We start from the raw sequence: 23,835 nt of genomic DNA, 5'->3' as shown, positions 1-23,835 counted from the left end.
TCAACAAGGAGCATCCGCTGTTGTTCTCTGTGTCTCTGTTAAACATCCCACTGTGTTAATGTTGTGTCTGTCTTTCCCAATAGACTATGAGCTGCTTACAAAAGGGATTATGAGTTAATGGTCTTCGTATTTCGAATTCCTACTACAGTATTTGACACAAAGCGGATTCTTATTAATTGTGGAAATAATAAGAGTCATGAAAAACATACATTTAGATAATAATGATGGCTTAATATTAACTGAGTACTTCCTTTATGCTCCGATTCTGTGCTAGAAGCATTTCATGGATCATCTTATTTCATTTCCATAACAATTCTTTGTTTGTGGGAATGAACATCCCATGCAAATGAGGAGGATATAGAAACCTGCCCAAGTTCATAGGGCTAGTAAATGGCAGAGCCCAGGCCTCAGCCAGACTGGACTCCAAGCTACCCGCTGAGTGGAGAACAGCTCTTGCTCTGTATTAGCCGAGGAAAATTCCACCGACCAATAGGAGTTTCAGAAGCTGTCTGAGTACTAAAAAGGCAGAGAATTCGGGAGAGGGGGTGAGAGCATTCCAGGGACAGGCAGCGGCTTCAGAGCCAGCTCTGATGTGAGACAGAAGGTGGGATGGGGGTTTGGAAGGGGGTGAGTCTGAGGGACGGGCCGGATGGTGCTGGCTGAGCACACACTGGGAAAACTGGGGCCTGTGCAGGTGAGCACAGAGGAAGAAAGAAGAGCCTCTGTATGGAGTTCTCTCCGTTGGAAGGGGCAGAGCTGGGGCCCAGAAGCCCAGAGACGGGCGGTGCAGCAGCTGAGGCTACGGATGGCATGGGGTAGAGCAGGAAGTCCTTCTGGGGCAGGACGGAGGCTTCAGGCTCCGGGCGCTGCAATTCTGGGAGGGAACTGAAAGAAAAGCCGCTGGATCTGGCAGCAGACTGCAGGCAGGCAGCGTTAGGTGCTCTTTAACATCAAGAGAAACAAATGTAGCAATAATGACTCTACTTGGTGTAGTGGTGAAGGGGGAACCAGACCACCCTGGGTCCCGGGCAGGCTTGCAGCTGTGTGACCTTAGCAAAGTGATTTAAACCTCTCTGGGTCCCTGTCTCTCTTCTGTAAAGTGGGGATGGTTTCTGTCTCCTAGGGGTATTGTGATTGCAAAACGATGGTGTATTTCGTTGGCTTTTTCTTCATATTTTCTACTGGACTCATGCTCCTTAAACATTATACAGAACTTGCTGTTTATTGGGAGAATTCTCCCAAACTGGGTGCCAGGTCCTTAATTTTAGTGGGCAACAGGCAATGGGGGATACCCTGTTGACCCCTCCAGGTTAACAGGTCTGACATCAAACACATACCCAACTCCCAACTTCCCAGCTCCCATTTCCTGATTTCAAAAGGCAACACATGTTTTGCAATCCTCCAGGCTCAAAACCTTCCACCCAATTTAAACTCTTCTCCTCTCCCCCCATCCCCCATATCAAATTTATAATCAGGTCTTATTCCTTCTTTCACTGTAATGCCTTTTAGATTCATTTCTTCTCGGTTTCCACTTTTCTTTCCTCATCCCTATTTTTTTTTTTCTTTCAGCGATCCTCTGATGACCTCTGTGTCTCTTCTTTCAAACTAGTGCCAAATTAATGACCAACGGATTATTTCGGATACCACTTATGTCGCTTATCTCCCTTTGTCAAGAACTCTCAATAGTTCTCCTGTGAGGGTTAGAGCGAGTTCAAATTCCTAGGTTTAGTATTAAACTTACTTCGAACTGGAATTCGGGAATTCCTTTCCCGAATTCTCCACCGGGGGATGGCACCTTGAATCCACCCACAGCTCAGCCCTCCAGCTTCTAGAAAGTTCCTCCTGCAGCCCCCTGGTGAAATTCTATGCCTTCCGGAAGACCTGGTTTCATTTCCATATCCCCAAAGATGCTGTCCTTGACCAGCTATTCCATTCCCGATGTCCTTTATCACTTGGGGACTCCACCCCGCCTAACACTGTTATACACTCATGACTTTGGGGGTTGGACCCGACTTCTGGCCGAAGTTCCCATTACCAAGCATAGGCTCCCACACTCAATAAAGCTGAAAGAATGGAGGGATGAGTAAATGGCCATGCTCCTGGCCCGATCCCTTCTTGCTGATCCTCAGCACCTACTCCTCCCTCTTCCTACCAGTCTGACCATGTCCGACCTCCGGACGCCACCAAGCAGTGTTGGGGTGGACTGTGTCCCCGAATCCAGGGCATTTCCGCGTCGCCCGATCTCCACGACTTAGCCCTGGGCCGAGGATAATGGTGCAGAGCCCGGCCCTCTGCTCTTACTCCCGGAGGGGCCGTTCGGTGGGAACTGGGCTGGTTTCGGGAATAGCGGCCACCAGCGACCATCACCCCGCGGGGAAGGAGGGCTACCCGGGCAGAACGGCTGGGGGATTAGGTGTCGCCCCTCGCCCTCCCCCTCGCGGCCATTGGGCAGCCTCCGCGGCGCGCCCTGTGGACGGGGCGGGGCCCTCCCCATCTTCCCTCGGTTCCCTCCCCTGTTTCCCGGGGTGGGAACCTCGGGAGGCGGGATACGCTGAGGGGCTGCCGAGGGGCGTCCGGTTACATCTCCGCCTTCCTCAGCCTCCGGCCGCAGAGCCCCTCGGTTTGCGGGACGGCAGTCCGGGAACATGTTGGCCGCGGTCCGCCGGAGCGGAGCTTCGTGGACGCGGGCGCTGCTACTGCAGCTGCTGCTGGCGGGGCCCGGGGGCTGCCTGAGCCGCCAGGAGCTCTTTCCCTTCGGCCCCGGGCAGGGGGACCTGGAGCTGGAGGCCGGGGACGACCGCGTCTCCCCAGCCCTGGAGCTGAGCACTGCGCTCCGCTTCTTCGACAAATCCGACCTCAACTCGGTCTACGTGAGTGCGACCCCGGGCGGGAGATGGGGGCAGTTGTCTGGGAGGGCGCGGGGGGCTGACGCGGCGTCGGAAGGAAGGCCCGGGCGGGCCGGGGGCGCCCGCGGAGCCGGACGGACGTGAGCGTCGTGGGCGGGGACCTAGACCCGCAGGCCACCGGGGCGCGGGGTGCGGCGCTCGGTCTCCAAGCCCAAGGGGGCTCCCGCCTCCGCCCGGCCCGCCGACACCTCCTCGCCGCCTGGTCACTGTCGTCCGAGGTGCACTCGGGTCTGGGGAGCTCGTCCCGTCTGCGCCGCCCTGCGCGCGCCCTGCCCGACTCCGGGACACCGCGACCCCGGACCCCGGGACCCGGGCGGCGTTTCCACCCCGGCGGCTGTGGACCGCATCACCTCCGAGAAGTCGGTCCGCGTCTCGCCATTGTCCCCTGCCTTTTGGGGACAGGACCCGGTGCGGTTGGGACCAGGCGCGGGCGCGGGGCAAAAGGCCAGAGCTGGGTTGCAGCCGGCGCGCGGGCCCTGCGACTGCCGTAGGTGCCGGGGCAGGAAAAGACCGCCAACCGGGCTCGGCCGCCCCGGGAATGTAGCCGACAGCCCCTGCATTTGTGTGTGTGGACTCCGGATATGCCTTGGCAATGATTCTGCTCTCAGTCCAGAGTTACGGGCTGGAAAGGGCGCCCCGGTGATCCAATTTCCTGTAGCCGAGCACTGTCACCATGGGGGGCGGGGGGAGGGCGGGCCAGATGGGGAGCGGGACAGGGACCTTTCGCTCTCTGGATCCTTCTCTGAACTGGCCGGGCTCGGGGACGCTGTCAACTTGGTAAAGTCCTTTCGTGCCGCCCGCCTGCCGCCGCCGCGCACCATGTGGATTTCATATAAAGCTGTGTGCATTCCAGAAGTGGAGGGAACAACGCCATCAGCGGCTGGAGCTTGTCCTGCCGGTGAAATGGCTGTGCTCGTCTTCTGGCCGGGGCAGATCTCGCCCGGTACAGGCACCCACGTGGAGCTTGTCGGCTTTGCCCAAAAAGAATGAGTCCTCGAAGTCTCCACCGACAGAGGGTGTCCCCTTGTTGGTTGGACTGCCCTGACCTCCTTGCACGGTCTGCTGTAGCCTGTAAAACCCTGTCTTAGGTTTTTAAAATGCATAAGATGAAATCCACAGGATTGCCAAGGAGATCAATTCTGTTGAAAAAATGAGTTAAATATTTTTTTAAATTGTATTAAGTAATATATGCGGTTTTTTCCTTCTAAACCGTATTAAATAGCAAGGTGTAACAGTGGATCCAGTGTACGATCAGCTAATGCCGGAACTTTCAAGGTCATGGGGACTGTAAACAATATTCAGAGACACCTACTGTGACTATAATGTGATAGGAGAATATCTGTGACTTCTGTTAGTGGCAAGGTCATTAAGTGCTAAACACTACTGTGTTTTGTTGCCTACATTTATAATGGAAGGAAATGCTAAATACCAGTTACGGGTTACTGAAAATTAAAATGAAATTTCTTTTTCTCTCTAGCTTAACAGACCCACTGAATTCTATTCATGAACCCCTATGTTAAATTAGGGCCCTCCGCCCTTCTTTACTCGTGGCATCAGACTAACCACATTACGTTCTAAAGACCTAGAAAATCGATTGCTAAAAAGTGATTCCTGGGGCTTCCCTGGTGGCGCAGTGGTTGAGAGTCCACCTGCCGATGCAGGGGACACGGGTTCGTGCCCCGGTCCGGGAAGATCCCACATGCCGTGGAGTGGCTGGGCCCGTGAGCCATGGCCGCTGAGCCTGCGCGTCCGGAGCCTGTGCTCCGCAACGGGAGAGGCCACAGCAGTGAGAGGCCCGCATACCGCAAAAAAAAAAAAAAAAAAAAAAGTGATTCCTGTCAGTCCACACCTTCTGAGCCAATCCGGGTTTTTAATCTGCATTTCAGTGAGAAAGACTCCCAGAGCTCTCTTTGCATCTTATTTCTGTGCTTCAGGTTGGGTTCCCAGGAAGGACTCTGAGATGGAGATTAGCAGGTAGGTTATTTCATTAAGGTGAGCTTCGCAGATCCACAATTGTAGAAGGGAGGGCAGTGAAGAAAGATTGAGCGGAGTAGTGGAGCTGCAGTGCATGCAGGCCAGCAAGGGCATCCAGCCAGTCCCCTGGGAGCTCTGGGGGTGGGATGGCCTTTCAGAGCTCTCTCAAGTCTCCTGAGAGGGATGGACCTCCATGTCCTTACAGTGATCAGTGATTCCATAAGGGCTGCCCTGGACCCGGGTGTGACCCTCGGGTGAGGCAGTTTTTTCCACAGAGGCAGTTATCGAAGAGGAGGGCCGAGGACTGCATTCCCAGGAGCTGAATGAGGATCTGGTGCCACATCACAGCACCCGCCACTATTTGTAGTTTTGTAGATGCTGTTTTGAGCTGATGGAAACCCTCACATGGCCCTGAGTGAAAGGGTGAATTGACAGGAAGTGTGAGCATGAACTAGATGGTCTGTACTGTTCTGGGCATTAGATTAAGAAAATCAAAGGAAACCCACTGAGAAGGAAAGTGATTATTGGATGAGTATATCTACATGTGTCAGGAACTTGCTAGTTTTATATTATTTAATCCTCAAAACACCGTGCCCCCTTTTCTTCGGATGAAGAAATAATAACAATAATTAGTAATTACCCAAGGCCATCGCATCAGTTAAAAATACCCAAACTAGGGCTTCCCTGGTGGCGCAGTGGTTGAGAGTCCTCCTGCCGATGCAGGGGACACGGGTTCGTACCCCGGTCCGGGAGGATCCCACATGCCACGGAGCGGCTGGGCCCGTGAGCCATGGCCGCTGAGCCTGCGCGTCCGGAGCCTGTGCTCCGCAACGGGAGAGGCCACAACAGTGAGAGGCCCGCGTACCGCAAAAAAAAACCCCCCAAAAACCAAAAAAAAGACCAAAGTAGGATTTCAGCCCAAATCTGTGTCTGACTCATAATGCTTTCAAGCATCAGACCTAAAACATGTGATGGACCCAAGGGAGTGCTGTGAGTTAGAGTAATGAGGAAAGATTTTACAGAGGAGGTTACATTTAAGACTTGAAAGACAGGTCCATTTTCAGTAGGCGGAGGGGGAAATGGAGAGGCCATTCATGGTGGGAGGTACTGCAGGGGTAAATGCATGAGGATGGGAACAAGCTTGGCATATGCTGGGAAAGTGAGGAATATGACCCCACTGGAGCAGAGTGTTTTTGTGGGCATAGGAGGGTTCAGTCTGGGATAGGCAGTGGCGTCAGGGGATAAATGTATCAGTTAGCTCTTGCTGTGTAACAAACAGCCACAAAAACGTCAGTGGCATATAACTATAAGCACTTGTTGCTCATGTATCTGGAATCTGCAGGTGGTGGGCTGATTTAAGGTGGCTTCAGCAGGAGCAACTGGGATGATCTGGTTCTGCTCTGGAGGTGGTGGGGGAGGGAGGTGTCTCAACCTCCACAGCTGTTTTGCCTAATACGGTCATTAGCCATGTATAGCTATTTTAAATTAATTAAAATGAAATAATATTAAAATTTCAGCTTTTGAGTCACACTAGCCACATTTCAAATGTTCAACACCCTCACTAGTGGCTAGTGGCCACTAGATTGGACAACGCTGCTGTTGAATGTATCCATCACCACTAAAGATTCTATTGGATGGTGCTGCTTCAGAGGGCCAGCTTAAGCATGTCCTTTTTCATGGAGATGTCAGAAGCATAAAAGAGTAAGTGGAAATGCATAGTGCTTTTCCAAGCCTTCCCTTGGGTCATGCCTCCTAACATCTCAGGGACTAAAGCAAGTCTCATGGCTGAGCCCAGGGTCAATGGGTGAGGCAAGGTCATTCCCCCCCCCCCCCCCCCCCCGCCGCGCTGTGGTGGTAACAGGCATGGATACAGGGAGAGCTGAAGATGTGGAGCCAAACGACGCAATACATTACATGGAGGGTCATGAAAGACGGCTCCTGGAAGGTTAGTGGTTGCTGGGTTATACTGTCTGTAGCTGGTCACAAGGCATGCCCGTCTTTAGTAAGATAAGTCTGGCAGTGGTTTGCAAGACAGCATGAACAAATGGACAAGAAGAGTTTGGGAGCAGGAAAACCAGTCCCATAAGTTACTGATTTATCAGATATGCAGGAATTAGAGCGTACAGGAATGGGGCAAGGAGAGGAGCCGGTGAACCTGAGTTGATCTAAGATGGATGCATCAGCAAGATTTCTGACCAGTCACACATGGAATGCGGAGGAGAAGGCAGGGAGGGAGAGGTTCTTGATCTTGAGGCGGGAGCGAATGATGAGATGGTTGGCAGAGCTGACTTGAGTGAAAAGGCATTAGTCCAGGTTTGACTCGGTGGTGTTAGAGACCAACAAGGGGACCAGAACATGGAGATGCCCTGGAGCTTGTAGACCTTCAAAAGAGCAGTTAGGTTGGAAGGTGAATGGAAGCCTTGACACTGGTTTACGAGGGGAAGTAGGAAAGCAGGGAACAAGCTGAGAGCTGGGTTTGGAGCCCTTGGAAAGGGTACGATTAGTGATGACCCAACTCATCAGTTTTAACAGTGCGGTCTGGGGACTCCTGGGCGTCCTGGAGACTTTTTCAAGAAATTCACAAGGTCAAAACTCTTTTCCTGGTAATAGGAAAACGTTGTTTGCTTTTTATACTCCCATGCTCTCATGTGTATATAGTGGAGCTCACTAGAGGCTACAGGATATGTGATATCTACATGTGTTGTGATATTTATCACAACAGATTGAGTGTAGAAGGTAGGAGAATCCAGCTATCTTCCATTAAGCCAGACATCAAATTGATTTGCACAAATGTACAACAATGACACTTCTCTCCCTAGGTACTTTTGGGTTTTATTTTCTTTAAAATTATGTTAACATGTAATGAGTTCATTATTATTTAAGTATTATAAATACTTAAATTTTTCTCAATTTTAATTTCTTGTATGATAAGTATTGATCAATATAACCTATATAAACATGAGATTCTAGGGGTTCTTTAATAATTTTTAAGAATATAAAGGGATCCTGAGACCAAAATGTTCAAGAGCTGCTGATTTGATGGTATCTAGACATCGTATGCCTCTGCCTTAATTTGAGAGCAGAGGGTATTGCTGGGGAATATTCCATGGTGGAACGAGGGGCCATCTTGGTTTCCTAACTTGATCCTGTGGGCCATTGCATGATAAGATCTGATTCTCCACGTGGAGTAATCTCTTTATTTGTAAATCAGCACAGTCCCAGTGATGAAACCAGTCATTCTTTGGACCCCATCCTGGGTAACGAGAGGGGAGTGGGCCAGTGTTTAAATCTAGTACATGATTTGATTACATATGATGTTATTCATGTCTTGATTCATAAACATGGAGAAATGAATTAGTTATTGTTTAATAAGTTCAGTTTGGGAAATAAAATTCTTTATGGCTATGAAAAAATAATAAAAGGATATCCTTGGAAGCAAAAAGATTGTATACTGCTCTCCTGATGCATCTCCTCATCTCCCTTCCTCATGACTGTCTGTCTGTCTGTCTCTCTCTCTCACACACACACACACCACATACATCTTCCACAAACTGATTTTCATTATACCACTTACATATAGGAATCTTTCCTTAAGTAAGGTAAATTTAACTCTTAAGATCTTCTAATGTTCTTCCTATTTTTACCCTACCTTCTCTGCCAATACAGGCCACTGACTTTCTTCAAAACTTGCTTCAGGGACTTCCCTGGTGGTCCAGTGGTTAAGGCTCAACATTTCCATTGCAGGGGGTATATAGGTTCAATCCCTGATCGGGAAGGCGCGGCAAAAAAAAGAAAGAAAGAAAGAAAGAAAATGTTGCTTTATTCCACCAACCTTACCAAGGAATTCTTTTTTAAAAAATTATTTATTTATTAAGGCCGCACCGCGCGGCATGTGGGATCTTATTTCCCTGACCAGGGATCGAACCTGCACCCCCTGCATTGGAAGGCGAAGTCTTAACCACTAGACCGCCAGGGAAGTCCCTCGTGCTAGATTTTTTTTTTTTTTTTTTTTTTGCGGTACGCAGGCTTCTCACTGTTGTGGCCTCTCCCGTTGCGGAGCACAGGCTCCGGATGCGCAGGCTCAGCAGCCATGGTTCACGGGCCCAGCCGATCTGCCGCATGTGGGATCTTCCCGGACCGGGGCACGAACCCGCGTCCCCTGCATTGGCAGGCGGACTCTCAATCACTGCGCCACCAGGGAAGCCCTGTAACTTACTCTTTCTTGATCATGCAGACAAGCAGGTCTCTTAGAGTTCATCCTGTTCCATTGAAGCAACACTTGTGCCTATAGAACCTACTGACCCCGTGGTAGTTGCATTTGACATCAAGGCCAGTTTCATCTGCCATTTCTTGAAGCAACATATCCACTTGGTTTTGTGGTATATTGTTAGGGTTGTGGAGTGACTCATCGTGTCTTCCCTTTGTTGCGTTTGAACTATCAGCATTTCCAGTTGGTGTTTACACGTGTCCATCAGGACAAACATCTTTTCATGGAGGTTCATACCCCTCCATGTAGCATCCGCAGAGCCAACCAACGGCCGTGAACTTTGTCACCTTGCCCGTAGTCTGAACTCCTGCTGCCACAGCAGGAGCCCCAGTGCTCACACTCCAGAAATTAATTGCTTGTTTCCTCTGGTGGATTGCATTTTCAGTGTGTGTTCTTGCCACTTCTGGATTGCTCTTCTAAACGGCCTTTTTAATCTTGGCCTTTCCAGCCTTTTCTTCTCTCTCATATTTCTTGGCATTGTTGTTAAGTTCTCTGACAGCAAACTACAAGTTAAATAGGTGTTTCTCCATATTCGACATGGTCCCGTGACTTTTTTGGGGAGGCGCAGGTTTGATGGGAGGGTACATGCAGCCCCGTCCTAGTCTTGAGCTGCAGGCCGGCCTGGCTCCCTGAGATTGTGTCGTATTCCTCTTGACATCACTCGTGGACCTGCCACACTTACTGGCACATAGGAAGTTTATCGTTAAGTCCGGGGCCACCACCCATGGTTATGCAGGTGGTTTGCAGCACAAGGCTCTGACTGAGGGGACAAACCGGCTAAAGTCCAGCCCTCAGGCCACTCACCAAGCCCTGAACCTCAGCATGGGCCTGGGGCCATTCAGAGGAAGGGGTACTTGCTTCTAATTTGCCCAAAGGTGCCCTGTGGTCTATTCTGTGGCCGCTGAGCCACAGAATACTTGATAGAGTATTAATTTCTAATGGGGGCTAAAGTGAAATTGATGAATCAGGTTGATTAACCAACTTATAATTGAGGTCCAGTCACTTCATATCTCACCCTCTTATTATTCCAGACCTCTCTTATTATAAAACAAAGAGGTTTGATAAGATTATCTCTAAGGTTCGTTTTGTGGTGGATCTTTGGTATTCTCTGATCAAGTGACCAGGTGTTGAATATATACCTTTACTATGTACAGGACACTGGCTGTTATTTCTCATATAATGCAGTGCAATGTTGAGGTATATCATCTAGTCATTCAACAAATATTTAATTTGTTGCCTAACATGCCAGGACCAGTGCTAGGCTTTGGAGATAGAAACCAGAGCAGTGTTGTTTCTGCTCTTTACAGTCTAGTGAGGAAGACAGACATTAAACTAGTAACGACACTGTGATAAGTGCAATGAGGAAGAAGATCATATATTGTGGTGAAACTGAGCTAGACCTTCTCCACCTGGAACTAAAGCATGGGTAGGGGGTTAGCCATGTGAAAAGGGCAGAATGGTGCCTCTTTACTGAGTGTGAGACCAGGAGCTTGTAGAGAGGAGGAGCTTGGCATGTCTTCAGGACAGAATGAAAGCCAGCGTGAGTGAGGGCGGTGGTGCAAGAACCGGGGGAGCTAAGTCAGACCCGGACATTGCAGCTCAGAGCCCTCCAGGTGTTTCCCTTTGCACTTAACGACATCCAGCTTCTCACCACGTGTGGTGACGGTACAGTCACGCTGGCTCTCCACCGTCATCCCTTATTACCCTGGCTGTCCTCACGTGTTGGGCTCCAGCCTCACTAGCCACTTTCTATTCCTCGGCCACAGCCAGCTTGTCCCACCCAGGTGTAGACACTCCTCTCCCCTCTGCACCGTCCCGTCACACAGGTCTCTGCTCACATGCAGACGCCCGTGCGTGTTGTTTTGTTGCATTCTGTCTTGATTTCATCTAGCATGTATAGCCACCTAAAACTAGTTTATTTGTTTACTTGTGTGTTGCTCATCTTTCCCGTTAGAGTCTGAACCCTTTGAGGGCAGCGTCTGACCTGCCTTATTCACCGCTGTCTCCCAGGTACACACCAGGAGTAGGGTCTGGGGCACATGGTGGGTGCTCTGTTATGGTCTGTTGAATGAATGAAGGTATGAATGAACGCTAGGTATTCATTACTTTATTCTGTGAAGCAGTGGGATGCCATTAGAGATTCAAGCTAGATGAGTGACATGATTTTTTTTTAATTTTTATTTTATACTGTAATATAGTTGATTTACAATGTTGCATTCGTTTCAGGTGTACAGCAAAGTGATTCAGTTATATATATACATGTATCTATTCTTTTTCAAATTCTTTTCCCATTTTAGGTTATTACAGAATATTGAGTAGAGTTCCCTGAGCTATACAATAGGTCCTTGTGGGTTATCTATTCTAAATACAGTAGTGTGTATATGTCAATCCCAAACTCCTGATTTATCCCCCCCCACATGATTTATTTGTAAAAGGTTTCCATTTCCTCAACAAATAAATGGCATGGGAGAAAAAGGAGGGAGAACTGCATAGATTAAAAGAGGCTTAAGAGACAAGCTAACCAAATGTAAGGTAAGGATTTTGTTGGATCCTGATGGAAACATGGAAACAAAGTGGCCGTAAAACACATGTTGGAGACAAACTGCTTTTCTAGGAGAGATACATATGGAAATATGGACAGGTGAAATAATTTGATGCCTGGGATTTCATTTAAAATACTTCAAAAAAGAAAAAATAAATATGCACATGTGTGGAAGGAATAGATAAAGCAAGAACTAGAGTGTGTGGATAATTTTGGTGATTCTTCTGTGTGTGTTTGAAAATTCTCCCTTAAATTCTCCCTTAAAAGTAGTCTAATTAGGGCTTCCGTGGTGGCGCAGTGGTTGAGAGTCCGCCTGCCGATGCAGGGGACACGGGTTCGTGCCCCGGTCCAGGAAGATACCACATGCTGTGGAGCAGCTGGGCCCGTGAGCCATGGCCACTGAGCCTGCACGTCCGGAGCCTGTGCTCTGCAACGGGAGAGGCCACAGCAGTGAGAGGCCCGCGTACTGGGAAAAAAAAAAAAAAAAGTAGACTAATTATAAAAAGGTTTTAAAAAATGATGCTGCCTGTGGGTAAAGGACTTTTAGGGGAGGTGTGGAGGAGGAAGAGTGAATTCCACAGCTAGAGACCTGTTGCCAGGGTCCAGGGGAGGGTGACGGTGGTGTGTGGACACGGGTTGTGGGTTCTAGAGCTATTTGCAGGTGAGTGCAATGAGGCTTGCTCATGTGTTATCTCATCTGAGACACGCAGCAGCCCTGTGAGGTTGCTCAGGCAGGTGATAGGATGAGCCCCCTATTAGAGAGAACACTGACACATGCAGCTAAGGGCCTTGTCAAAATACACTCAGCTCGGGTCGAGGTAGACCTTGAACTCAGATCTTCCCACCCCTAGTTCTGCGGTCTTTATACTATGCCACCTTGGATACCGACTCCTTCCCCTCCTTCATTCATTTATTCATTTGACAGTCTCTCAGCACTGTAATGTACAGACTTTGGGGCCAGGTGTGTGAGGCTGCGTCACACAATGAGTGATATCACACATGATCCCTGCTCTCACGGGACTCACACTGCATCACATCACTCCCCATTGCATTGCTTGTGAAAAAAGTTGGTTCTTATCCCTTAAGGAGCAGGTTTCTTAAGTGCTTTGTCCTCAGGTAAATTTTTTTCTTAAATTTTTTTTTTTTTGGCCGTGCTGCACGTGGGATCTTAATTCCTCAACCAGGGATCACACCCGTGCCCCCTGCAGTGGAAGTGTGGAGTCCTAACCACTGGACAACCAGGGAAGTCCCTTTAATTTTTAATTAGAAATGTTTTCACACACACACACACAAAAGGGGAGAAATTAGTATCATGAACACCCATAGACACATTACATAAAGGTAACTGTTGTTAGCATTTTCCCTATTTGTTTAATTTCTCTTTAGTCATGTATCCAAAGTAACAATAAATTACAGTCATCATGACATTTCATCACTAAATATTTTACTATGCATTCCTAAGACAGTAACAGCATTTCCCTACCTAACCAGCATACTATTATCAAACTAAACAAAATCAATAATAATTTCCTGTTATCAGTTTATGCCCAGTACATATCAAATCTCTCCAATATCCCCAAAGCTGTCCTTTATAGCTAGACTCATTCAGACTGGGGCCCAAAGGATGACAAGCATTACATTTGGCTCTTTAGTCTCTTTTAATTTTTTATTTTATTTATTTATTTGGTTGCACTGGGCCTCCTTAGTTGCGGCTCGTCGGCTCCTTAGTTGTAGCACGCCAACTCTTAGTTGCGCCATGCATGTGGGATCTAGTTTCCTGACCAGGGATCGAACCCAGGCCCCCTGCATTGGGAGCACAGAGTCTTATCCACTGCACCACCAGGGAAGTCGCTAGTCTCTTTTAATTTTGACCAATACGCTCCCCCTTTTTATTTCTCACTTTATTTAAGAGTCACAGCTTAATGTCCTGTAGAATGTCCCACCTTCTGCATTTGACTGTTTCTTTGTAATGTAGTCTAGCCTGTTATTCCATCTCTGTATTTTCTGAAAACTGGTAATTTTGAAAATATTCAGGTTAAACATTGTTTTCTTTAGAAAACACGTAGAATTTTATTTTTAAATTAATTTGGGGAATAGTAAGACAATGCAAATGGTTAACAAAACTTGTAAAAACAGTGTTAAGGGAAGTTTCCTTCCTACCCTGGCCTCCAGGCCCATCATTGTTCTCTCCCCAGAGACAATCACTATTCATGAATTTTTTATCTCTTTGCAGAGAGAGTCTCAAATGTACAAACATATGTATGTACACATTCCCCTTTGTTTTCTACACCTCCTCGATTTTCTAAATAACAGTGTTATGAGATATAATTTACCTACCCTAAAATTCACCCCTTTAAAGTGTACAGTTCAGTGTTTTTTGTATACCCAGGGACTTGTGCAACCATCACCACTGTCTAACTCCAGAATATTTTGCTCACCCCCTAAACAAACCCAGTATCCTTCAGCAGTCCTTCCCCATCTCCCCCACCTCCCCACTGCCCCGGTCCCTGGAAACCACTAATCTACTGTCTGTCTCTATGGACTTGTCTGCTCTGGACGTTTCACGTAAATAGAATCATACAACATGTGACCTTTTGTGACTGGCTTCTTTCACTGAGCATGACATTTTCAAGCCTCCTCCACTTTGCAGTACTTAGCAGTTCCTAGTTCTTCTATGACTGAATAATATTCCATGGTTTTATTTTTCCTTCCATGAGTTCATGGATATTCAGGTTGTTTCTCCTTTCTGGCTATTATGAATAATGCTGCTATGAATGTCCGTGTCCCAGTTTTCATGTGGACATCAGCTTTCAGGTCTCTTGGGTATATACCTAGGAGTGGAATTGCTAGGTCATATGGTAACTCTATGTTTAACATTTTGAGGAACTATCAAATCGTTTTTCAAAGGGACTGCACCATTTTACATTCCCACCAGCAATGTATGAGGGTTTCGATTTCTCCACGTCATCATCAACACTTGTTATTATCTGACTTTTTGATTTTAGCCATCCTGGTGGGTGTGAAGGGGTATCTCATTGTGGTTTTGATTTGCATTTCCCTGATGATAGTGATGTTGAGCATCTTTTCATGCTTATTGGCTATTTGCATATCTTCTTTGGAGAAATGTATGTTCACATCCTTTGCTTATTTTTAAATTGGGTTATCTGTATTTTTATTGTTGAGTAGGTTAAACATTATTTAACAAGAATACTTCATGAATGAAGCCATATATGTCATAGTGTATAATATCAGGAGGCAAGTGATGTCTGGTTGTTCCTCTGCTAGCTGCTCATGTTAAGGTGATGACAGCTAGATCATGTCTGTCGTGTTACATTTTCCCCCTTGTAAGCAGAGAGCAGGCTATGGGGTGTTACTTTGTTTGGCCTTATGCAGCTGTCCCCTTGCCCACCAACCTTTCACTTAATGTCTATAGCAACCATTGACGATCTTTGCCTGAATCAATTATTAAATTAACGGTTGCCAAATTGTGTCTTATTTTGTCTTGTTGTTTACTTGTTGGTTCCTAGCATTCTTTCTACATTTATTAGCTGGCATACTTCTGTAAAGAAGAGCTTTCCCTCATCAACTGGGGCTTTTGGGTTACACTGACATGGTTTGTTCTGGAAAGGCAGATAAGTGCTTAATTCTTTCCCTATAATTTCTGATGTTCCAGTTAAGGGGCTGGTGTTGAAATTAAGGGATTGGTATAATCCAAATTCAGGGAGTCCTGGTGCCCTAGTCAGCACAGGTGAACTTCTGATATCTCTATCCAAGATGTTAAGGAGGGGCACACTTCTCCCCAGAGACTGAGGGTTTGGACAAGGCCCTTCTCTTGCCTTTCCTGATCACCTGCTGTTCTGGAATGCTGAAGGACACTTCCACCTCTTCTTTTTTTTTTTTGCGGTACACGGGCCTCTCACTGTTGTGGCCTCTCCCGTTGCAGAGCACAGGCTCCGGACGCGCAGGCTCAGCGGCCATGGCTCACGGGCCCAGCCGCTCCGTGGCACGTGGGATCCTCCCGGACCAGGGCACGAACCCGTGTCCCCTGCATCGGCAGGCGAACTCTCAACCACTGCACCACCAGGGAAACCCACTCCCAACCATTTTTAAATGTTGGCAGATAATCTCAGGTAGAAATTTCCTGCAGAAGAGATGGGTAACTTATCCTGAGTCTCTCATTAGACCTTAACTGGATTAAGTTTAAAACACTGACTCATCTTTTAACTATTACTACCAGGTTGCCCCTTGTTTTTATCTGCTAATCCTTTTGCTTCTATTTCTAATTCAAGCCAGAGTCATTTCTCTGGTTCTGTGGAGTTAATAGAAAATATTTGCAATTTAGACTCAAGAGTTTCGTTCTCGCATTTCTGGTGTATGATCTTAGGCAAGTCCTATAAACGGAAACTCATTTTTTTCTCAAATGAAGAAGATGATATTAATGCATGCTTTACTAGGTTCACTACAATAACTGGAGTAAAAATGCTTTGTAAACTGTCAAGTACCACTCAAGTGGGGCAGGCCCCGGGTCCCCTCTGGGCTCTAGGCTGGAATCAGTTAACCTCCACCTTGATTGTGTCATTAGTTCAGGCTAATTTCAGGGACTTCTTTCTCAAGTTTTTCTTTTCTTAGGCCCTTTTCATTTTCTAGGTTTTTCTAGCTGCCCAGTCTCTATCTGTGGAGCCATCCCATGAAGCTTTGCAACTTCCAGGACTTTTGCTCCCTATTTCTCTAAACTAGGTGGCTGAGTATAACAGAAAGAGCACCGGTAATGGACTCGACCAGATGTGGGTTCAAATCTTAGTCCCATCACTTGCTGGCCGTGTGACATGAAGCTAAATTAAGTCTCTTGTCATTTCCTTGTCTGTTTCATACACCTGAAAAGAGGGGTGGTTGTATTAAATTAAAAAAAATGCAAACAGCTTTAGTAAAGGGCCTCAAACCTAGCAGTAAGTGTTTGCCTCCCTTTCCTTCTTTGGCCTAAATTATTTTACCTTAGGTTCCTGCTTCTTCCCACCCATGGAGTTTGCTTTTGCAACTGCAAGCAATTTCATTGTCTTCCCAGTACTGCTCTTTGCATTTCTAAAAGGAGCCCATTTGTTTCTTATTTGTGCTTACCTCAAGTATTCTTAACCACATCTGTTTTAAAGAAGGCTTTCCCCTCAGGGTTGCAGGGGAAAAGCATTCTGCCCTGGGGCCTGCTACCAGGCTCATTGAAGTCAAAAAAGATGGCTGTTGTTTCACTTCCTCAGCGTTTGCTTGAATGTAAGGAATCTAACACATAATTTTAATGTATGGAGTATCTGCATTTAGACTTTCTCCAGGGCTTCATTTGCCTGTGAGTTCACTTTAAAGATGCACAGGAGATTGGAAGTGCTTTTTTTTAAAGTGGGGGCCACTTCCTCATCATGAGTTAGTGCTCTGTCGCCTCTTCTTACTGTCAGCTGAGTTGAAACAATTGTAAGTGAGTGGCTCCAACTGTTAGCCCTGTGAGGCTTGCATTTTCACCCAGGGGCGTTTTGTGATGTAATTGATGGTGCAGCTGGTTGAAGAGCCTGTTGTTTGGTGTGTTCCTTGGGGTGAGTGAATAGGTGTGTTCTGTACAGGGCTGTTAAGTTGCGCTAGTAACGCGCTGAGCTGAGCATTAACTTTGCTGAAGGAGCTTCTTTTTCCCAGTGTGAACTGTCAGCAAGATTCAGGGCGGTATTTACATTGGTCAGTGTGCTGGAGGTAGCTGTTTTTCAATAAAGAAGCGATGTATTATTACGCTACCAAAAACCTCAGCGAGGCAATTTTTGGTTAGAGTTACCTTAAGACAATAATATAACATCATCATCATCATCATCATCATTATTACTTTAGCCCTCAATAATACAGACAGGCTTTCTCAGGAATGCATTCAATTCATAGGAGTTTTGGAACTTCCCTGGCGGTGCAGTGGTTAGGACTCTGGGCTTCCATTGCAGGGGGCGTGGGTTCGCTCTCTGGTTGGGAAACTAAGACCCTGCAAGCCGTGCAGTGTGGCCAAAAAAAAAAAAAAAAATTCACAAGAGTTTTGCCATGTTATAGTTACCAAGTCCAAGCTCATACTGCTCGCTGAATGACAGGCCAATAAATCGAGAGAGGTGTTGGGACAAGGAATAGTGACTTTATTTGGAAAGCCAGCCGACTGAGAAGATGGGGGACTAGCGTCCCAAAGAACCATCTTCGCTGAGTTAGGGTTCGGGCTTCTTTTATACCAAAAGGCAAGGGGGTGTGGCTGGTTGGCGCCCACTTCCTGGTGCCAGAATCCTTTGTTCTTGCAGCTGTCCCTGTAGGTCTGGTGACAATGTTCCTATAAACGTCCAACAGGACAAATGTTATTCTCTGTTCTGCAACTTTTTATCTCTATATGAATGGAGAAGTGTTATACCTTTAAAGTTCAAAGCCTTGAGAGTGGGCTGTCCTGTATATTTCAGGCTACAGGCAACATTCTTTTTTGTTTTGTTTTGTTTTGTTTTGTTTTGTTTTGTTTTTATTTATTTTTCCGGTACGCGGGCCTCTCACTGCTGTGGCCTCTCCCGTTGCGGAGCACAGGCTCCGGACGCGCAGGCTCAGCGGCCATGGCTCACGGGCCCAGCAGCTCCGCGGCACGTGGTATCTTCCCGGACCGGGGCACGAACCCGTGTCCCCTGCATTGGCAGGCGGACTCTCAACCACTGCGCCACCAGGGAAGCTCCTTGTTTTGTTTTTTTAATAATAGATCTTTATTGGAGTATAATTGCTTCAAGGTTAAAAGGAAAGAAACAGATCCAATATAGAGTTAGATTTGTTCTTCCCTATTACGTAATTCACAGCAAGGAATGTGCTGGTGCCACTGGGACTCAGGGCTCCTAAGTCAGGACTCCAAGGTGCTAATTGCGAACTGTTAAAAGATAAACTGGGGCGTATTAAAATTTTTAAGCATTTATTTGAGCAAAAATCGATTTGAATCGGGCAGCATCCAATCTAGCAGATAGAAAGGAGCTCCGAGGAGCTATGCAAAATGAAAGACTTTTATAGGCAGGAGGGAGTGGGAACAGGGAAGTTATCTGGCCAAAAAAAGCAGGTCCTAGTATTGCAAAGTTACTTTTCTTTAGGGGAGGGCAGGGGTCTACCCAGCAGATGACCTCACTAGTGCTGATCAGGTGGTTTCTGATTGACTGGTTTAAGATTCCATATAGAGTGGAAACTATAATTAAGTCTCAGTTTGGTGATGTGGGGCTTAGCATAAGCGACTCCATTTTGGGCCTGTAAATGGCCCAAAGATAGAGAGAGGTGCAGATGTAAAGGAGCTGGTGCTAAAATAAACCCTGCTTGGGGAGGGCAGGAGGGCTTCACAGGGAGAAATGGGACTTTGCCACAGACAGGAGCTGAGTGAGGGTCTTCAAGGCCGAGGGGACCCTAAACGCAAAAGCACGCAGTGTTAAGTAGGTGAAACACCATGGTGAGTTTGGAGAAGTGTAAACAATTAAAAAAAAAAACTCCAGCGCATCTATTTCTATTCTAGACTTTTCCTCACCAACATTCATATCAAAACTAAAACCTGGTCCTATAATCCACGTAATTTTTCAGCTGGCACAAGTGGTGAACAGAAAATAATACTGGTGACTGCTGTATAATACTTATGTTTAATAATCGTTTCTTTCTGGACTCCGGGCCCTGCACCTGGTGCCTCAAGCGTCTGCAACTTTGGGTTCCTGTTAATTACTAAACCTGCTTTCACCAGCACCTTCTACTCATTAACACAATCTAGCGTGCCCAGTGCAACTAACATTCCTGAAAATCTCCGGTAGAGGAGAGGCAGGGGTTGTGAGGGAAGGGGTGGACCTGGGGAAGTCTGGGGAAGGAGGAATTCAGACAGTGAACAAGGGCCCTCCTTCTCACAGAGAGCATTCATGTGGGCTTAGCTATAAAAGTTAACTGCCTTTCTTTAGAGACTTTAAACTTTAGATTCATCACTTCATTATCTATTTTTTAAAGTTCATTTTGAAAATTTTAAACATATGCACAAATAGAATATTATGATGCAGTCTCATGAATCACTCAGCTTCAACATGTATCCATTTATGGTGTGTCTAGTTTCACCTATATCCCCACCTATTCTTAATATTCTCCCCTCTTACCTAAACTGAATTGTTTTTAAACAAATCCTAAACATTTTATTTCATTGTAAATATTTCAGAATGTATCTCTAAAAAAGTGACTTTTTAAAAACAAAACGGGGACTTCCCTGGTGGTGCAGTGGTTAAGACTACACCTACCAATGCAGGGGATATGGGTTCGAGCCCTGGTCCGGGAAGATCCCACATGCCACGGACCAACGAAGCCCCTGTGCCACAACTACTGAGCCCACGTGCCACAACTACTGAAGCCCGCGTGTCTAGAGCCTGGTGCTCCGCAACAAGAGAAGCTACTGCAATGAGAAGCCCGCGCACCGCAGCGAAGAGGAGACCCCGCTCGCGGCAGCTAGAGAAAGCCCGCGCGCAGCAACAAAGACCCAACGCAGCCAAAAATAAAAACAGAAACAAAAAAACCCTGCAAAATCATGATCACACCTAAAAAGTTAACAGTATTTCCTTAATGTCATCCAATATCACATAGGTTCATAAAATATTTTATTTGGCCTCTCAGTTGACTGGTTTAAATCAGGATCCAGGTGAAGACCACACATCACATCTAGTCGATAGGTACCTCACGACTTCTGAAATCTACAGGTTCCCCTCACCTTTTTTCCATGCATTTATTAAAGAAACTGGGTGTTTGTCCTTCAGGATGTCCCATATTCTGGATGTTGCTGGTCACATCCCTATGCTATCCTCTAAGTGTGCTTCTGTCCCCCGTATTTCCTGTAAAGTGGTAGTTACATCCAGAGACTTGCTCAGACTTGAGTTATCGGTTCACATTTATGCAAAGTGTTTTAGTAAATAGTGTCGCACCCTAGCGGAAGAACCGCGGACACATAATGCTGTGGCCCTTCTCGAAGCTCACGGGGCAGTATTTCTCAAACAGCCTTGGGGGCTTCCCTGGTGGCGCAGTGGTTGAGAGCCCGCCTGCCGATGCAGCGGACACGGGTTCGTGCCCCGGTCCGGGAAGATCCCACATGCCGCGGAGCGGCTGGGCCCGTGAGCCATGGCCGCTGAGCCTGCGCGTCCGGAGCCTGTGCTCCGCAACGGGAGAGGCCACAACAGTGAGAGGTCCGCGTACCGCAAAAACAAAAACACAGTCTTGGTGGGAGGCTTTATCCCTATGGACCTCCCCTGTGCACTTCCTGGAGGTAGTCGGGGAGGGAGGGAGCTCAGTGTGCCAGGCAGGGGATAAGCTCTGTAGCTATGGCACAGACTAAGACGGACCTGGTCCTGGACCGCAAGGGATGTACTGTGGCGGTGGGGAGAGCGTCCAGAGCTGGCAGATGAGTCAGTGAGATCTCTACAATCTGTGGTCTGTGCCCGGAAGGACACAAATAGGAGGCGGAGATATAAATGGGGGCCAGGCGTGAGGGAAGGGAGGAGGAGGGGCCAGCCAGGGGAGCCGACACTGCATGGATGGAGGAGGCTCCCTTAGAAGGTGTTAATTACTTCAGCTGAGCCCTGGAAGAGGCGAGAAAGAGCCCGTTATATGGGTGCAAGAGGTGGGGAAGAGGGATGTTGGTGGTCGCAGGGATGGAGAAAGTGCCGTATACTTTGGAGGCCGGACACACAGGACATGGGATGAGAAGGAGCAAGGAATCAAGGCCGCGTGCCAGGTTTCCTGGCTTAAGCAACTGGGTGAAGAGCTGTTATGGCGACAGCCCTGGGCAGCTGGACAGGCGGCTGCGTGACTTTCTCTGTGGTGCCCAGCCTAGTCCCTTTGGAGATGGTGTTACCGACCTGGGTCCTTCGATTCTTTTTTTTTTTTTGCGGTACGCGGGCCTCTCACTGTTGTGGCCTCTCCCGTTGCGGAGCACAGCCTCCGGACGCGCAGGCTCAGCGGCCATGGCTCACGGGCCCAGCCCCTCCGCGGAATGTGGGATCTTCCCGGACCGGGGCACGAACCCTTGTCCCCAGCATCAACAGGCGGACTCCCAACCACTGCGCCACCAGGGAAGCCCGGTCCTTGGATTCTTTAATCAATAGAAATTGATAAGAAACCAGACAAGAAACTCAGGCAAGGCTTTACTGGGACTTGTGCTGCAGCTTGAGGGGTAAAAACAAGAAACAGGCGCCCTTGCTTGTTCTCCTAGGGGGACGCGGTGAGCTGGTCCCTTAAATGGGGTGAGGGAGGGAGCGGATTGGTGGGTCGGGCCTGAGGGGTGGCTTAGGTGGCCTACCCACCCCCTTGGTGGTGCTGTGTGCAGGGGGCATGCGCAATACCCTGCTTTTGCTCCAGGGGCCTCAGAAGTGGCGATTGGTTTGTGGCCTTTTTGTATCGTATTGTTCATAATTTGTCCCAACTGCGCATGCACACAGTTATTTTTAGTCCCCTATAGTGCCTTTGTATTCTCTTGCTGGAGGAGACGTCTGTCCAGGTCCAAGTGCAAGCCCCCCGGTAGAGGGTCCCAGGTCCTAGCCTGTCTCAGTGGTACCCAGGTCTGTCCTCCTGGCCTCCTAAGTGCCTTTTAGACCCCTCCCTTTGTGCGCCTGCCCTTCTATTGAATTGCTCGACTTGAAGAAGACGGAGAAAAGGAACTAGGCCAGTAGGAGTATCAAGAGCTGGACAGATTTGTGAAATAAGCCTGGCACCCGAATGTAAAGGAATATCGTTCAAGTTGGCCATTAATTGTTACATTTGGAGAAAAACAAAAACAAAACTGAAAACGTTTACTAAGAAGTTTAGGAATCAAATGAAACTTCCGGGTGTTCTGTATATGACATCTTTCTTCATTATCATAGACAAGTGAGTTGAATGTGCCATAAAACTGCCTGAAAAATAATTTTCCTACTAATACTAAGGAGGGTTATCTGGTCTTCGTCCAAAGCATTTGCAGGCAGGGCATCATGCTTCTTGTCTAAAAACTCAATTCCTTAAAGCATTCCTTGTGAAAATAGAAATTCCTGTGCCCAGATTCTCAATAATGTAAGGCACCGGGAACATGTTCAAAATTGTTGGCCTGATTTAAATTTCACTGGAAAACAGCTTTTTAAAACCAAGTTGTCTGTATGTGGCTTCCATGTGATCACTTCCCACTGGCAACTGGTAACTGCCAACTTCTGGTGGCTTGAGAAAGTGAGCCGTTTCCCACGCTCCCACACGGCAGCCCAATCAGGATGTTTGTGCTGGGAGATGTTTGGATGGGGTGGAGGCGAAGAGGGCAGGAGACCAGCTGGACGAGGCTCTTTCCCTGACTCCCTTCTCTGCGGCCTGTCCGTGCATTCTAGAAAATCATTGCTGGTGCCAGGTGATGATGGAAAATACGTCACCTGAACAGTTAACAGACAGTGACACTTGGTAAAAAGGAAGGATCTTGCTAGGTACACACTTAACTCTCAAACCTGTTCCTTTCCCTTCTCGGGGCCCAAATTGGCTCCATCACATCGAAGCTTTTTACCTGGTTCTTGGCATGTTGTAGAGTTTGGTCTTAAGTTCCTTTCCTTCTTGTCGGCCGCTGCCCCCTTCTCTAGGAATGAGGTCTGAAGTGACTGAAGGATAAGGCCGTGGGAAGGATAAGTAAGTGACCTGGAAAACCCACAGGCCTTCTCATGAACTCCTGAACAATTATAACTCCCTTTGCTGCTGTGTTCTTCCAGTCTGTAGCCTCTTGAAGCTCAAACTAGGGCCATAGACAAAGTCGCTCCCATTGGATTAGGGATTTTTTTGTTTTTAATTCATAGACTCCAGAAGTAAAAAGATCACTGGTGTGGTGTTCTCTGTCACCAGTGAACTGTGCACTAACAAGGATGTGGGAAGGGCTCAAAGCCTCATTCTAAGCATGGCTTTGCAGGAGGCCCAAGCACGCCCACTGCTAGGGGGCTGTAGTTCCTTCCCCATTTTCCCAGGAGATGTGGGTTTTAGCTGGATAAGAACAGTGAAATCTTTTCATAGACTATAAACTGGTTTCAAGAAGTGCTAACTGGTTTCAAGAAGGCTGTACATGTAGTGATCAAGAGGGCCGACTTTGAGGTCGGGCTCCTTGGGTTCAAATCCCGGTGAGG

At 47.6% G+C, this 23,835-nt stretch overlaps 1 protein-coding gene and 1 pseudogene across 3 annotated transcripts in view; one reads left to right on the top strand and one right to left on the bottom strand.

Moving 5' to 3' along the window:
• Positions 1-2,518: 2,518 nt before the first annotated feature.
• Positions 2,519-23,835, top strand: part of NID1 (nidogen 1) — a 95,359-nt gene continuing 74,042 nt past the window's right edge. For 2 of the 3 annotated variants that reach the window (XM_032608237.1, XM_032608236.1), the window contains exon 1: positions 2,520-2,870. In XM_032608237.1, coding sequence (XP_032464128.1) covers positions 2,646-2,870 — 225 coding nt within the window. In that variant the 5' untranslated portion in view covers positions 2,520-2,645. Of the gene's footprint in view, positions 2,871-23,835 lie in introns of all 3 variants that reach the window. The other variant, XM_032608238.1, reaches the window with a different exon arrangement.
• LOC116741539 lies at positions 9,128-9,686 on the bottom strand (annotated as a pseudogene).

Source organism: Phocoena sinus, chromosome 16, assembly GCF_008692025.1.
Source record: "Phocoena sinus isolate mPhoSin1 chromosome 16, mPhoSin1.pri, whole genome shotgun sequence".
Taxonomy (NCBI): domain Eukaryota; kingdom Metazoa; phylum Chordata; class Mammalia; order Artiodactyla; family Phocoenidae; genus Phocoena; species Phocoena sinus.
The sequence above is the reverse complement of the archived record's forward strand: the minus strand, read 5'-3'. Positions and strand labels throughout refer to the sequence as shown.